We start from the raw sequence: 16,168 nt of genomic DNA, 5'->3' as shown, positions 1-16,168 counted from the left end.
TAGGCTCCGGACAATTAGCGACGGGCCTCACAGCCTTTCTAGCTCCCTATGTGTATAATTTCTCTACTTCAGTTTTCTAAGCTCGATTTTTGGCAGGACTCATAGGTACTCTGTAGGCTCCGGGCAAGTGTTGGGAGAAGTCGACGCGAACCCTGTTGGAGTTTAAAAATCATCTTTCGTGATTCTGCTTATTGGCATGAGGATTTCATTGATTCGACGCACTGACTCAGCTCGAGGGATCTAGGGATGGCCCTAGTCCTTAACTTTCTCCTTGCTTCCGTCATTCCGTCTACGTGCAAATTTTGCACTTAATGATTTGGTGAAAATGTATGTGTTATCTGTTTTTTTTTAATTTTTACTTGAAGGTACCACTGTAACGCCTATAATGGTTTTTTTTTTAAATGTCGCACCTGCTTTCGTGCAGTTTTGTATTGATTTTAATATCGGTCGAGCCTATTGCTGTTTTCAAGCAACTAATTTCTTCTTGGTTTATTGTCCAAGCATGTACGCGCATGCTATCATTTTTTTTTTACCAAGGGTAAATTGAGATAATAAAATACATGTGAAAAATATATATTTTTCCAAAGTTCACTATGTTTTACCGCTTTGATTGTTTACTGTATCTCGATGTATTGATTTCCGTTCTATTCTTCGACTTTCGAGTTTCAGCATCAGCGTTGTGAGTTACATGCTTAATTTATGGGACTTATAAATAATTAAAATGCACTAAAATAAAATAGAGTAGAGAAAAATAGAATTAATTGTTTTCCTAACAGCCATGTCAAATCTCAATTGATTCACGACACCCGGTATGTCCGGAGAGTGTGTCTATGCGGTATCACGTTTCAAATCCTCATCAGTCGCACCGTTTACGCTGAATTTTTACGTACATACTTATGTAATTTGTAAATGAGTTTATGGCTAACCGTTTTTCTTTTACTGTTTTTGTTTTGTTTGCAATTGTTTAAAATTTTGTTGTACTTTTTATTCTTGATGCGGCACGTACGGTGCCGCTTAAAAAAAACAGTAAAAAAAGACGACTGAAACCAGGATTTGTCGATCTTAAAATGTTTTATTTAAACTAGAGAAATTATTATTTTGCATTAAATGTTTTCAATTCAGCTTTGCTCGATAGGATTCATTGTTGTTTGACACGTTATGGCTCTTTTTTACACGATTGATCATGCTTTCGGCTTAAACATGCTTTTACGTGCTTGGCACGCTTTTACTTTTGAATTTCAGGATTGAGATTATGAATTACTTCTGAATTATTAATCATTTATTGCCTTATGCTATCGATAAAGTTGACTGCCATCTTTTTGGATTGAATGATCGATAATTGGATCCAGGTGCAGTTCCGTCGAACTTTCGGAGGCTCTGCGACTCGAAGCGCATACATACTCTTAGGTTTTGGTTTGCTAAAATCAACTCCATTTGAGGTGATTGCCGATCAGGTCCTGGCTGTACTGGCCTTTTCAGGACAATGCAACGATGCATCTGTATCGCTGCTTCCCTAAGAGTGCAAGCCATATCCGAAGATATTTTTTGGCTTTTCTACGTGTCAATCGAATATCAAGTGTAATATGCCTGATTTTCGTGACTGCGATGAACACTCCGAAATCCGTGAAAATTTGTTATTTATTTCTTTATTTAATTAGCGGCAATTGACATTATTTATTCTCGTATGACCGGGATAAATTATGTTTTGTTCGTTACTATATTTAGTACGTAATTTTTCTACTAAATTCGAACAGGCTATACATTTTTGGGAATTGAAGAATTATACAAAATACGTCCCGTTTCATGTATGATTTTTTTTTAATTTTAATCTTGTGCTGGGTCCAGCAATTTCTGATTAACTTGACAATAGTTGGCAAAGATTGCCATGGCCCAGCCATTACGCGCATATCAGCTTGCACCTGCTGTTTCTTTTTAGCATGAGCCACTGGATTAGTTTTCAGCTTCAGAACAAAGCTCTTGATGTTGCCTGCTTTTTGGCGCAAATCAAGATTATTCTCAAGTCTTGATGAATTGATTTAAAAGATTGTTAAAATTTTAGCGTTGACTGTATCGCTGCTCGCGAGCCGTTCTGATTGTCTCCTATTTTTGCTAACGACGCTGAGTTTATCGACTCCTTTAATATCGTACGCACTTTTTTTATTATTACTTATTTTATTTTTTGAATTTTTGCCAAAATCTAGTGAGTTTAAACAGCTATGTTTCAAAAAACGGCGATTAAACTTACATTTTCCTGAAATATTATTATCGGCCAGTGCATAATCGAAAACGGACGCAGTGAGTTCAATTTTCACGCGCATCGTGTTAAATTTGATCGCCATTTTTTGCGACTATTTTCTTTAAAATAATTGCGGAAGCTCTCACAGTTAGTTAATTCTATCGTTGATTCATTTTTTCACACTGCGCGTAGTTTCCGAATTACCACGGGGCTCAATTTCCGAATCGACGACGATCTTCTAGCTGCCGGATTGATTGTCCGATATGATGTCGCACTCGCAATTTGCCTCAGAGTACATATCGACCTCTGACTCAGAGCTTCGCGTAGAATCCGAATCAGTGCTCATGGTTAAATCGTGCAAAGTTTGCCTCTTAGGAATATACGCGGCTTTAACACGCTCTTATAAACAAGGAATAATTTTGTCCTTTGGTCATTTCTCCGTCGTATAACACGATTTGGAGCGTACGAGCACTTGAATTTACATACTAATTTCTCTACTTTAATCACTGTTTTTCGAGATCGCAGATCGTTTGCAAAATCCCTTTCAGTTTTTGCTATGTCAGCCAAGAGTATCCTTAAAAATCGTTTTCAAGAAGCAAAGGGAAAATCTCTGCGCTTGCTCTACTCATTTGTCACAACTACGTCCGGGGCTATATTAAAAATTTCTGGAACGTTCTTTTGATAATCTATGACTGGCAGTTTGCGTTTATTGCAAACCGATCTCACTCTCTCTCTCTCTCTCTCTCTCTCTCTCTCTCTCTCTCTCTCTCTCTCTCTCTCTCTCTCTCTCTCTCTCTCTCTCTCTCTCTCACACACACACAGCGGCAGAGACAGGAGGATGCTACCTGGCTGCTACTCCTCTCTGTTTCTCTCTTTTTTTCTCTAAAAATTGTACCAGAAATAAGTAAGTACTTTGGTTACTCATAACGACTTAGGTGAAGCAAAACGCGAGGGTATTTTCCACTGATATCGACGATTTTCCCATTGTAACACACAAATACACACATACTCACACACGTACACAAGAAAAATTTGCACTTCTCCCAAAAGCACAACCTCTTGTGCTTTTGGGGGAAACACTCGTAAACCCTATCGAATAGTGTATTTTTCCAAGCCCTCTATAGGCCTCTAAGGCGCTCTAAACAAGAAAAAATAAAGATCCATCAGTCCGTGTGTATTCGCTGTGAGCATAGACTGTGGTGCCCTCGAAATGGTTTCTTTTCCACGTTAAATCTTATAATCGAAAAATAGTTCGAGCGGCCGCCGTGGGCGTGCTTGGTTTCTCTCTCTATAAGACCACGTGTAAAATTGACATCAGTGTCAGCCCTTCCTTCCAACAAGACGCACACAGCGAATACTCGAGATTTCTGCAAGATATTCCACTAACGAAATCTGAGCTACTCTCTCATCAGAAAGGGTGTTTTAGTGTGCTGGAGAGAGGGTGAACTATCCTACTCTTCCATCGAGTACCAGAACCCTTTGGTAGGAGAGGGGGTGTTTTAGTATACCAATAGTCTATATACGTAGGATCTATATACGTAGTCTATATATGTAGGATCCCCCATTTTTGTGCAAGAGAACTTCATTACTCTAATAGTGCGTAAAATAATTACATTGGCGCACAAGTGCGAGAATGTTGATAGATTCGTCATCTAGTGCTACGAAGTAATTTCAAGATCCATAGAAGCACAAAATACTTCTTTATTATTTCTTATTCTTATGTTGATTTTCCATAAGATAATTGAAATATCATATCGATATCTTTCTTAATAATCTCTTAAAGTGAAAAATCTTAATTGTAATAAATTTTTAAAATGTCTATAAAAATATTACATCGATATATATTATCTGTAAGGATAAAATAAGAATCTCAAAGAAGGGACTTTTGCGTTGTCAGTTTCCCTAAGATTTGACCATGTAGATAAGTAAAAAATTTGGGCAAATAAAAACTAGTATCAATTTAATTTCTTGAGCATTTTATCTCTTTTGTATAAATTATATGCTTACCATTCTGCGCATCAATGACAGCTGGTTCTACCTGAGCAAGATCTGCCATAACATCATCACGTTTTTCATTAATTGCTACAGTTTGAGTAGCTAGTTGCTGTTGTATTTCTTGGCTTTGAACCTTTTTCTTCTCGGCTTCTTGTTGATCTTTCACCATTTGTCTTAATTTCGCATTAGCAGCGTCGTTTTTTGCTTGAAGTTCCTGTAAACATCATAAAAGCAATATGTATTTATATTTAAAAAAATAGTAGTAGAAATATGTAAAATTAGAGTCTATGACATTTTGTAACAAGTTGAGTGCCACCGCGACGAAGCAGCAGAGATTCGCGCGTTCGGCCAGTCGGAGATTTTAGATTTAGATATGTTTCATTTTTGTACATTATGTTTTACATATTTACAAATAGAATACAAGAAATAGCATAAATTTGTGTGCTAGGTATGAAGCGCGTGGAATGAAATCAAATGAAATGTGATAAAGGAGTGTATGTCGTAAAGATTATGTGTTTTCTAGTTTAAAGAAATATTTTTTAGCTGCTTATTTAAAGTGAAAAATAGATAGTGTGTTGCGAAGATGTAATGAAAGCGTGTTCTAAAGGTAAGAGGTGCTTATGAAAAATGAATTCTTTAGCGTCTCTGTCTTGAAAGCCGGGATGTCCAGGGGGATCTCCTCACCCCTTACAGGCCTAAGTGCAACGTGGAAATCGAAAAACGCTTGAATGCAGACAAGCACTGATGTGTTAAAGATTTTTCTCAAGAAGCAGGCCATGAAGTATTTCCTACGCCCGGCGGTGGTAAGCCATTGCAACTCACGCCTATAAGGGGAGATGTGCTCGTCCCTCCTTACACCATAGATGTAACGAATTCCCGTGTTAACAAGTCTTTGAAAATTAATGTCAAGTTCTTAAGTCAGGTCGCAGTGAACTAATGAGCAATAGTCTATGATAGGAAACAGGAGTGCTTACACAAAGTGTTGGTGCAGCCTGAAGTTAGTGCTCTTCCAAAAGAAGTAAAGCCGATACATCAAAGAGTGAGCACGTTTACATATTTGTGTTACATGCTCTTTCCACGTAAGTTTGGAGTCAAGCAGCAACCCCAGATTGCGCACTAACGATTCATAGTTGACCCGGGCTTCCCCTACGATGTAGATGTTAGCAACGGTAGGTAAATCATTGATGTAGTAGGGGGAGCCTAGGACGATTGCCTTAGTTTTAAGGACATTAGGCTTACGGTGGTTTTATGCAGCCCAGCCCATTATCCTTTCAACGTTAGCACTCATCCTGAGAGAACAAGAATCGACCTCCTCAAGGTGGTATTGGCTGTATATTTGCAGGTCATCCGCGTAGATTAGATGGGACACATCTAAATCCAGGCAAAAACCAATATCATTTATGTACAACGAGAATAACACAGGACCTAAAACTGATCTCTATGGGACACCGGTGTTTAGTGGCTGAAAGGTGGAGCGTCCGTCCTTGTTACCAATGACGGACTTTCCTCTTCCGGTGAGATAAGATGCAAGCCAGCGGATAAAATGCTTAAAAAAGCTGAAAGAGGATAGTTTTCTGAGCAGCCTGACGTGATACACAGTATCAAACGCATTGCTGAAATTAAATAGAAGTAGAAGAATGACCTTCTTTTCATCTATTCCAAGCCTGATATGATCAGTTAACTTAATTAAGCCAGACTGTGTGCTGTGACCAGTGCGGAAGCTTTTTTGGAAGTTGTCAAGGGAAAGTCTTGTTTTGAGATACTTACAGACTTGCCTGTGCACCAGCAACTCCAACGCATTGGATAAAAAACAGAGTAGAGAGATTGGACGGTAGTCAGTCAAAGCTGTTGCTCGATAACCAACATAAACGTTAGATAGCGAGCACGAAGCGCGAGCGTCAGCGGTCGTGCCCTAAACGCAAAACAACGCAAGGCGGCAAGCCACCGCGGACGTAAGGCCGCGCAGGGCGCGCTAGTTCTATTTATTTAGATATTTAAATTTTTAGATATTTATTCACCAGAAATAAAATATAGAATAATTACATACTTCGCATTCCTGCAAAGGTAAAGAAAGTTATCTGACCGCATGCCTACTTAAACCTTAACTGCATATAAATTATTTCATAATTAACAATATAACTAACAGATATACATTTTAGATATCTACAGTTAGATATTATCCATTCTTTAATTATCGTCTGTTGACTCGATTTGCTTATCAAGGGGCGTGGTAGCGTCCCGATGGCAAGTATAAGTTTTTATACACTGTGCCGTCGGAGAGCAGCGTGACCCTATTATACATTGAATTTGCTATTTAACCTAAATGCGTTTTGTTGTCTCCAGTGATTTCTCGTCTGATATGTCTTTGATGCTTATGTTTGAGTAATGTATCTTGAAGATTTTAATCAGAAATTACTAATAATCATAATATTTTGCTTCAAAAATTTCTCTATTAGCAAAATAATTATGACCAAAAATTAATTTGCGATAATTTCTCAAAATTTTGGACATGCGATTCCCATCTTTTTAAGTACAACAATACAAGCATATGTTATGAGATAATAGATTATAAGGTTAGTAAGCTGTTTCTATTTACACAGATATAAAAGTACCTTTACATGTAATTGAGTCGGTAATTAATGCATCAAGTCGGCACGTGTATGGTGTGTAAGAGTATTTTTTGCGTCTGGCGTAGTCTGGTGTACTTAGTATATACAAAAGCAAGAAGTTGTTGAGTAAGGTCACCTAAGCATTATCACAAAGAATATGTGAGAGACGAGGAAGGCAGAGGAAACAGCTCTTGAATAAGTAAGATCACGATTGTGCTGTTCTTTCGCAAGCTCATACGCTATTGTTTCTTCGAAATGAGCCAAGGACTACAATGTTTTTCTCTTGATCTTCCGCAGCTCAGAAGTTCGAGGCGGGATGCGACTGTGTCAACGATCTCACTGAGTTCAGGGACGAGAAGAACCACTAGGACGCGAGGAAGATGGACTAGATACATTGAAAAATCACACCGACATACTGAACTGCGATATTAAGAATAGTGTGATCAGCGAGCCCTTTGTACAAGCTCGTCTTCAACTTTATGAGTTCTGTAAACAACCGTGTTGCATTCTCTCTACAGGTCGTTTGCTATTTCTTTAGAAGTTTGGTTAAACTTATTAAACGGGTGTGAAATCGGTTTAAAAAACACCTTTTACAAGGTAAAATGTTGGCAACTATTAGTTACGGTTCCATCATCACAAAGATATATCTTTGTATTATGATTCTTATTTCTTCTTAAAAATTTACGATATTCTTAAAGAAATTGTCAAATTTTTGTAGCTTACAAAAGTTTCTTTATATATTCGCATACATATATACGTTAGTGAATGTAGTGAAATCAATTTTGAAAAGGCCAAGCATTAAATTAAATTGCGAGAACATTTGATTGGAATTGATACATTCACTTGATCATTTTTTACAATATCAAAAGATTCTAAAACTAAAATTAATTTTGACACAATTGCTAAAATTCTAATTATAAGAAACGTTACTCACGCAATAAAATTTGCTGCATTTAAATTAAATTTTAATAAAATTAATATCAACGAACTTGAGTTATGATATAACAGAAAGACTTAGTCAAGATCAGCAATCATTAATTGACTGTTTCAGAAGCCAACACAAAGATAAAATAACTGCTAAAAATCAATCAAAAAATAATATAGATAATAAAATAATAAGTTTAGCTGATAAAACAACTGGTAATTGTATTCATCGGTTTGAAAGAATCGTACCGATTAATGTGAAAAACAATGACATTCTATATGTATCAAATCAAAATCCTACTCAAAAAAAGAGAGGAATCATCATTCTATTCATCCTCTGATTAGTCGTCGATTGGCCAATAAGATTACGAGATAGATGGCGGGACGCGCGTGATAGTTTATTTCTAACCTACAAAAATGTTTAATATAAAGCAGAGCGTGCGGAGCGCGCATTGATCTTGGTAGAAGCAAAAAAAACTTCATTAAAACAAAAATTAAATAGTGATTCAAAAAATATGAAAATAAAAATTAAAAATATATAATTTTCTGTCCAACGATCGACAAGTATAGTCAAAAATAAGAATATAATATATCGTGGCATTGAATTACTTATTTCTTAATTAAAAAAACAAACCTTTAAACAAGAAAATTAATGTTATCCCGTAGTAAAATTAAATGATTTAAAAGATGAATTGTTTTTTATAAAATCACTAAGAGAAAAAATTAGCATTATACATCAAATTGCGAAATCAACAAATGAGCGTAGAAAAAAAATCTACAATAAACAAAAACGTATGTAAAAACAATCAAAAGCAGGTAAGACCAAAAAGAATTAAACAATAAATTTAAAAAGGATATTAGATTATGGCAAGAAAAGTACAGTAAAAAAGCTGAAATTAATTAAAAAGGAAGAGAAAAAAGAGACTAAAAAAAATATTGACTCCCACGATACAAATAATGTTTTACTAGATGCAACATCAATTACTGAGATTAATTCAGGAAAAATGGGCGTAATTTGTGAATTTTGAATTGTAAAGCATTTTAAATTTGAATGAAATGTTTAAATACAAATTTATTATCCAGAAGATCCATTATATCCTGATAGATTAAAACAGTTGATCACTGCTAATAATACTGAAACTAAATTTTTTAAGCGAAATATAAGATTATATAATAAAGCTCTTACATTTGCTAATTTTGGAGCAAAATATAATCAGTTATCTGGTAAAAGACCACAAGTAATTAGGATATGCGGCCAAATTTATCATAATATTTATGCTTTGCATATAAATATAAATAAAGCACGAAAATATGGTCAGCTTTATGTTATAGATAATGAAATTGCTTTACAATTAAGATCAACAGATAACACGCAATGTGATTTTGAATTGTTTAAAGAATAAGATAGTCTATTAATAGAAGTAAACAGTTATGCTAAATCGTACAAAATGATATATGAAGTAAAAGAAGAAGAGCAATTGAAACGATTGAATAAAGGTGGATATATTTCTAGAGAAATAAAAATTTATTTTATAAGAAATGATAATCATGATAAAGAAAGATATAATGAAGCGACAAGTAATAAAGTAGCCATCCTATTCGTTGGTGAGGAGTGCAAACCTCCTGCAGAACGTGACATATTCATCTATTCTAAATTTGAAAAACCAGTTATTACACCTTTTATAAGTAAACACATTGATCCTATGACTTATTCATTCATATTCTCAAATGGTGGATTTGGTTGGATGCCGAACATGAAAAGTAAACATAAAAAAGCAATATAACAAATTTAGTATTTAAAATGATTTTAGCCTATTTATTAATTAAGGAAAACTAACGATACATCGTAGTTGCTTGGATAAAAGTCGAAGGATCCAGACTTTATTTTTTAAAGGAAAATCAACAATCTTTACGAACAGATTTATATAAAGGAATAATAGATTACTAATAAAAAGAAGATTAAAAAATTTGTTAAATGATTATTTCACTATTAACATTTATAGAAAGCCCCCGAGCATTAAAATAAAATTTCATCGATTCTATGACTATTGTTCAAAAGCTTGGTAAGCCCGATTTATTTATTACAATAACATGTAATCCTAAACGGAATAAAATAGTTGAAAATTTATGCGTAAATGAGGAAGTTATTGGTACACCAGATCTTGTAGCTAAAGTGTTTCTAAATGTATTTTTAGACGAAGTAGTTAAAAAGGGTATTTTCGGAAATTGTATTGCATATACGTACGTTATTGAGTTTCAAGAAAGAGGTCGTCCGAACATGCATATTATACTTTTTTTAGATAATTTAAAAAGAAATGTTTGTTGCAAATTACGTAGATCAATTAATTAGTGCAGAAATACCCGACGAAAGTTAAAATCCAAGATTATTCGCTGTTTTACGACAATTTATGATACATGGACTATGTGGTGATTATGTTAACTTTTATTTTTAACAATCATTTTTTACCGGCATATCTTCAGAATTCAGAATCAGAAAACATATATGTGCAAATGCACGACCGACAGTACACAACTCGGGTGCTGGAAGTTAAGAATTTCAAATTGAGGGCACACCTACCAGACCACCTTTTTTTACACAAATTTTTGGTCAAAAGAATATTAGTAGATAGGCTATAGGCATACCAGAACATAGGCATACTAAAACACCTCCTCTCCTCTCAGTGTTTTGGTACCCGATGAAAGAGGAGGGATCCCCTCTCTCTCTCTCCAAGATACTAGAACACCCTCTCTCCTCTCAGGGAAAGATTGCAGCCCTCCCAAAAGAGAGGGAAGCGCTTACATTGCTTGGAAAAACTCCTCCTTCTCTGATTTTCGAGAAACGTGTGAAAGTGTGTAAATGCATCCTTATAAGATAGCAGTCAAAGCTAATAAATTTATCGGAGAAAAATAAATCCCGCTTTCTCACAGTTTAAACTGAAAGATAATAACAAGAATAATAAGCACATCTGCTCGCTCTCGTGAAGTGATGAACCCTCAAAGCTGTTTCCACGTTAGATTGTCACGAGCAGAGATAATTTTCACACACACTTGAAATTACTGTCGATTCTTAAAGAGATAATCTTACGCTCAATAGATCTCACAGGGGTATCTGTGTGGCAAACGCGCAGGTATACACATTTCCTCGACCGCGTGCTTACATACGGAGATAATCTTTTTCATAGCACAATAGATCTCATACGAGTATCTGTCGGACTTCTTGCCCGACACGCGCGCAGGTATACATATTTCCACATGCTTACCTGGACGTGCGTATACACATCTGACCCATCCCCTTCTCGCTCAGGTATACATATTTTCCCGACCGCTTGCTAGCCTACGCGCAAGTATACACATCTGGCTGATTGCTTGCAGATTAGCAGATAGATTATATGTCAAGTTAATATGTGCGTGTGTGCGTTTCAAGAACTAGGATTTTGAATTTTCATACAGATAAGTCGGATACATGCTGAAGACTGTCGCATGAAAATTTAAGATATGGACAGTCAACAATGACCGCTCTCTCTCTCTCTCTCTCTCTCTCTCTCTCTCTCTCTCTCTCTCTCTCTCTCCAAGAACGCGTAGGCGTGTACTCGAGTGATTGAGGGATGGTCAAATTTTGCTGAGAGGGAGGAGATTTTGAAAATTCCGGTGGGAAGTGTCTAAGGGAGGTTCAATGAGAAGAAAGTGGAAATTTTTCGCCAATCGAAGGACTTTTGGCAATTGAAGTGGAAAGGGAAGCTTCGCTGTTCACCGTATTTAAGGACCTGGTGCATGCTTCGTCAGTCAGTTCACTCTTCGTTTTCAAGTTCATTCTTCAGTTTCAGTTCATTCTTCTTTAATTTCAGATGAAGCAATCAATGGTATAAGTGGTAAAAGGATGACAATCACATCATCTCAAGAGAGCGAAAAATCAGGTAAGATAATTTTTTTTTCATTCATTTCATTCCATTTTTTTTTATGATAATATATACATTAATTTTTTTTTTTTTGTTTTGTTATTGCAGCAGAAAAGAAGGAACGGAGAAAACTTTCGTTGTCTTTAAAAAAGACTGATCTACCACCACCATCTCCGCGACAGCAGACATCACCACAGCCTCTCTATCATGGAGATCAGCCGATGAGACTTCAGCATCAAGCAGATCAGCCGATGCCACTTGAGCATCAAGCAGATCAACCGATGCCACTTCAGCATCAACAAGAACTGCAAATGTCACTACAGCAACGAGCACGACCGCGTATATTGCATGACGAAATGCTCAACGATCCGCTTATCGTGTTCGATAAGAAAGCAAATATGCGAAACAAATCTGAATGATATTTTTCAATAAATTTTTGTAATAAATTTTTGTAATAAATTTTTGATAAGATAATTGTAAAAAAAATAAAAATAAATAAACATAATTTTCCACTAATATTTTGTGATTCCTGCTTGTTTAAACATTATTCCTTTTAGAAATGTATATTATAACACATGCTTACTGTCGTTGATCGCGCGTTACAACCAGGGCCAGAAGGGTCCTGTTTATTATAATTAGAAACGTCGGACATGCAGAAGGCATGGCTCGGCCGACTCACGCGGGCACGGATTTACCTATGCCATCTGACACATTGTCACGTCTTATCAGCAGCGTGTGAGTAGGTGGCAACAACATACGTTGCCGAATATATATATATATATCTTCCTATATTATATAGTCATTTTGGCAAGACTCCCCCCCACCACCCCTCCACCCCCCACTACACCCCCCCACCACCCCTCCACCACCCCCCACCTTGGCCCCCCCACCAAAACACGTAAAATTCTTTCATTTTTCTGTTATTTTCGAAAATCTCAAAAACCCCCCCACCACCCCCCCGCCTGGCCCCCCCACCACCCCCCCACCAAATAACATGACTGCTCTCTGCGTTATCGGGCTTGAGACCGTCATACTTTCACAACGCTATTGCGTAGTAAAATAAGGCCACATTATCAGTAAATGTAGTAAAGAAATCAATCACATTCGAAGATTATCGAAAATGTCTTCACGATCTTGTTATTATAAAACGTGAGCAGTGCAATATTCGTTCAAAATTACACATAGTCCATACTGAAAAACAAGAAAAAATTGCTCTAAGTCCTCACGATGATAAAAGATACTTATTACCTCATAGTACAGATACTTTGCCCTGGGGTCATTACAGAATTATGGAAGAACAGACGGCGCAAGCTGCAATGCATGTAGAGGGGGAAGCGGAGGAGAGGGAATACAATGCAGCTAATGGCAATGAAGCAGAAGAAAAAAGAGAGGGAGACAATGAGAGGGAGGATAAGGTAACCATTGGCAATGATGCAGAAGAAAAAAGAGAGGGAGAAAGTGGGAGGGGGGATGAATGTGAACAAATCAGGATTGAATACGATGTGCCTGAGGAGTTCATGCACGAATGGGATCCATCATTAGATAAGATAAGATTAGAATCAGAAGAGAGAAGGGATATCTTACTAGAGGCAATGGAAAGGGCAGGAATTGTGGAGGGAAATGGGCTATATGACGCATGGACAACAACGAGGAGCAAATTCGAGAAATCGAAGCGAACAACGAACCTTCTACAAAGAGACCAAGGCTCACCTAACTTCATAATAAGTAAGTTATATTTCATAGTTCTCCCTCATTACTTGTCTTTAATACAATTTTCTCTAACATAAATTTTTATTTTTCCTTTTTTTCAGAATGGATCTATCTGCACTCAACAAGATTGCTGAGCGAGAGTTCTTGCCAAAGAAAAGAGCAACAGACATGGAGAAAGATCATCAGTATATGGTGACAGCACTGAAAGAGGTCAAGACAAGGTTCGGTACGAAGATTGTTGCTGAACTTGATGACAGCTTTCAAGTTTTCTTGCCAGAGAAGATTTCATCGGCTATTCTGAAAGATGAAGCGTTTTTCAATTCACTCTGCAACAATGCAAATAAACTTTGTTTATTTTTAAAATATCTGGGTGGATCTTCTTTTAAGTTTGATTCTAGTACTCAATAAGAAAGAATAAATCACAAATTGATTTTACAAAGATATATTTTTTATTAACTTGTACATAATAATAATACATGAATAAATTTAATATAATAAACATAATACATCTGCTTTTTTTATTTACTACAATCTGATCCTTTTATCCATAAAAAAAAAGAACATAAATTGATAATATAGTTACATTAAAGAATCTCATTTTTATTTATCCAACTATTATGCTCGTCACTAAATCCTAGCCATTTAACATATACACGTTTACCACTTTTTCTTAATACTTTTTCTACTAGATAAATTTCAGGATACATAGTTTTATGAATTTCTGTTTCATAAAAGCCACCTGAGACGGTTTTATTGTTATAATCTTTGAGGTGGTATGTTGTCGGATTAGTTTTGACAACTTGCGTTATTGTAAAAATTTCAGTAGACCAGTTTGGTGTGTAACCTTTTTCAAAAACATTTTTTATCCTACTTATTCATACTTTATCTCCTACTTTAAATTTCGGCTTTTTCACTGGCGACTTTTCATTTGGAAAACGTCTCTTGACTTCTCGCTCATTTGCCTGTGTAACATTTTCAGGCTCGATTCCTGTTGTCCGATGTTTTCTCAAATTATACGCTTTGAGCAAGTTAGGTAGAATATCCATCCATTTATAGCTTCCTTGTTTGCTGAATTCTGTCCACATTGCATTTTTTAACGTTCTATTGAATCGTTCGCATATACTTGCATGAAGATTACTATGTGAAGAGTATAAGTGTATATTATGCTTCTTCATAAGTTTTTGAAAAATTGAATTGTAAAATTCTTTTCCTTGGTCAGTTTGTAGATTCTTCGGTACTCGTCCTTCTTTCAGTATTGACTTCATAGCTGTAGTAACATCATTACCACTCTTTGACTTGACTGGCACGGCCCATGCATAATTTGAAAATATATCTATGACAGTGAGTAAGTAATGAAAACCTTTGTTTTCTTTAGAATATGGTATCATTTCTACAAGATCAGCTTGCCAAGTCTCGTCTATTCCACGTATGTCATATTTTCTTCTCTTGTATCGCCGACGTGCTGGCTTATGCAGCTCTTCAGCTACTCTATGACGTTCCATCTTCGTTTACAGTAGATGAAAATCCATCTGGAAATTCGTCTATATGAACTTTTAATTGTTTATTCACTTCTTCAATTATATAATCAACACCAGAGTAATTGCGAAGAGTTGTATTATAAAGATAACGCAATTTTGCATCCACTTCCAATTGATGTTTTTCAACTTGCTGCTTGTATTCTTCTATAACTTCACCAATTCCAGAAATTTTAGCAGCTATATAATTTATTTCAGTTTGTAGAATAACTTTCAGTGAATGCAAGGTGATTGCATCGTTTGGCTGATTGGGTGGTCCTAGGTTGCAAAGTCGCTTGTTTTCTAAAGCAAAATCACCGTCCGGTGTAAAATTGAAACCAATGCCTGGAGGACCACGACTCACTTGCGAGCCCTCAAGTTTTCTTCCAAACACATCGAGACTCATGGTAGTACTGATGCAAAGAAGAAAGTTGTGTGTCAATATATATGCCCAGCTTCACGTAATTCCTCAATAATCGACTGGATTTCATTGTCGTGATTATTATTTCCAGCTGATCGTTCGGCAATCAATAGTCGAAGTCTCTCAGTAAGCTCGTTTGGATCATCCCAGTAGACGAGATCAATGGAAGAACTTTTCTTAGCTATTTTATATTTAGGTATGAGTCCTCCTCCGCTGCTGCTGTTCTTTTTACGTGGAGTGCTGCGGAACATTGGTGCTAAAATATTCTTATATTTATTACTTCTCGACATTCGTATAGACTCATCTTTGCTGAATTTTTTCCGATGAGCATTTGTTGCTTCCAGAATCTTGCGATAATTTGCACGATCTGATGAGCTCAGAAGATCATCCGGATATTTTTTAAATAGCAATTCCATTAGTCCACTCGTTTTAGGATAACTTTCATTTCTGACTTTGACATATTTATCATCAAATTCAATTTCTGAATCACCAATCATATACACTTCATCAACCTTTCGCACTCCGTATATATTATCAATCGTTCTACGGCTTTTATCTAGCAATGATAAAAAGTCTTCAGCTGATTCATTTTTTCCACTCGCAGATCTAAATGTAGAATTGGTTATTGTGTCAAAAGCATCATCATCATCATCATCATCATCATCATCATCATCATCATCATCATCATCATCATCATAATTATAAACAGTATAATCCAATAAACTTGATTTATTGTTCTTATTTTGATCGTTGAGCAAACTCGATCGATCGATTCTCATTCGTTTTTTCATTTTTTTACTGTTGTTTTGATCCAAAATGTGATTGGACGGTTGCTGTAGTGGGCTTTCACTTTTTATCTCAAC

At 36.0% G+C, this 16,168-nt stretch overlaps 3 protein-coding genes across 10 annotated transcripts in view; 2 read left to right on the top strand and 1 right to left on the bottom strand.

Annotated features, from left to right (window-relative positions):
• The window catches only part of LOC100116365 (dynein heavy chain, cytoplasmic), a 631,875-nt gene that overhangs the window by 223,072 nt on the left and 392,635 nt on the right, over positions 1–16,168 (bottom strand). For all 8 annotated transcript variants that reach the window (XR_004228365.2, XR_004228366.2, XM_031933441.2 and 5 more), the window contains one exon: positions 4,244–4,445. Coding sequence is in view for 6 of the 8 variants with exons in the window: in XM_031933441.2 (XP_031789301.2) it covers positions 4,244–4,445 (202 nt within the window). In the remaining 2 variants the exon portion in view is untranslated. The remainder of the gene's footprint in view (positions 1–4,243; positions 4,446–16,168) is intronic.
• On the top strand, positions 10,537–12,156 carry LOC107981655 (probable serine/threonine-protein kinase samkC). The gene is made up of 2 exons (XM_016987898.2): positions 10,537–11,678; positions 11,769–12,156. The coding sequence occupies exons 1-2, from the start codon at positions 11,642–11,644 to the stop codon at positions 12,077–12,079; spliced, it is 348 nt and encodes a 115-aa protein (XP_016843387.1). The 5' UTR covers positions 10,537–11,641; the 3' UTR covers positions 12,080–12,156.
• Positions 13,318–13,834, top strand: LOC116418354. The gene is made up of 2 exons (XM_031933444.1): positions 13,318–13,385; positions 13,472–13,834. Exon 2 carries the CDS (start codon positions 13,473–13,475, stop codon positions 13,776–13,778), a length of 306 nt encoding a protein of 101 aa, XP_031789304.1. The 5' UTR covers positions 13,318–13,385; position 13,472; the 3' UTR covers positions 13,779–13,834.

This window comes from Nasonia vitripennis, unplaced genomic scaffold (assembly GCF_009193385.2).
Source record: "Nasonia vitripennis strain AsymCx unplaced genomic scaffold, Nvit_psr_1.1 unplaced0251, whole genome shotgun sequence".
NCBI lineage: Eukaryota > Metazoa > Arthropoda > Insecta > Hymenoptera > Pteromalidae > Nasonia > Nasonia vitripennis.
This window is presented reverse-complemented; position numbering and strand designations above follow the sequence as displayed.

Bases quoted from the DNA above. Each gene is read 5' to 3' on its own strand.
- LOC116418354 (XM_031933444.1), top strand. From the start codon at position 13,473: ATGGATCTATCTGCACTCAACAAGATTGCTGAGCGAGAGTTCTTGCCA.
- LOC107981655 (XM_016987898.2), top strand. From the start codon at position 11,642: ATGACAATCACATCATCTCAAGAGAGCGAAAAATCAG. The intron at 11,679-11,768 runs GTAAGATAATTT...TTGTTATTGCAG, and splicing joins TCAAGAGAGCGAAAAATCAG to CAGAAAAGAAGGAACGGAGA.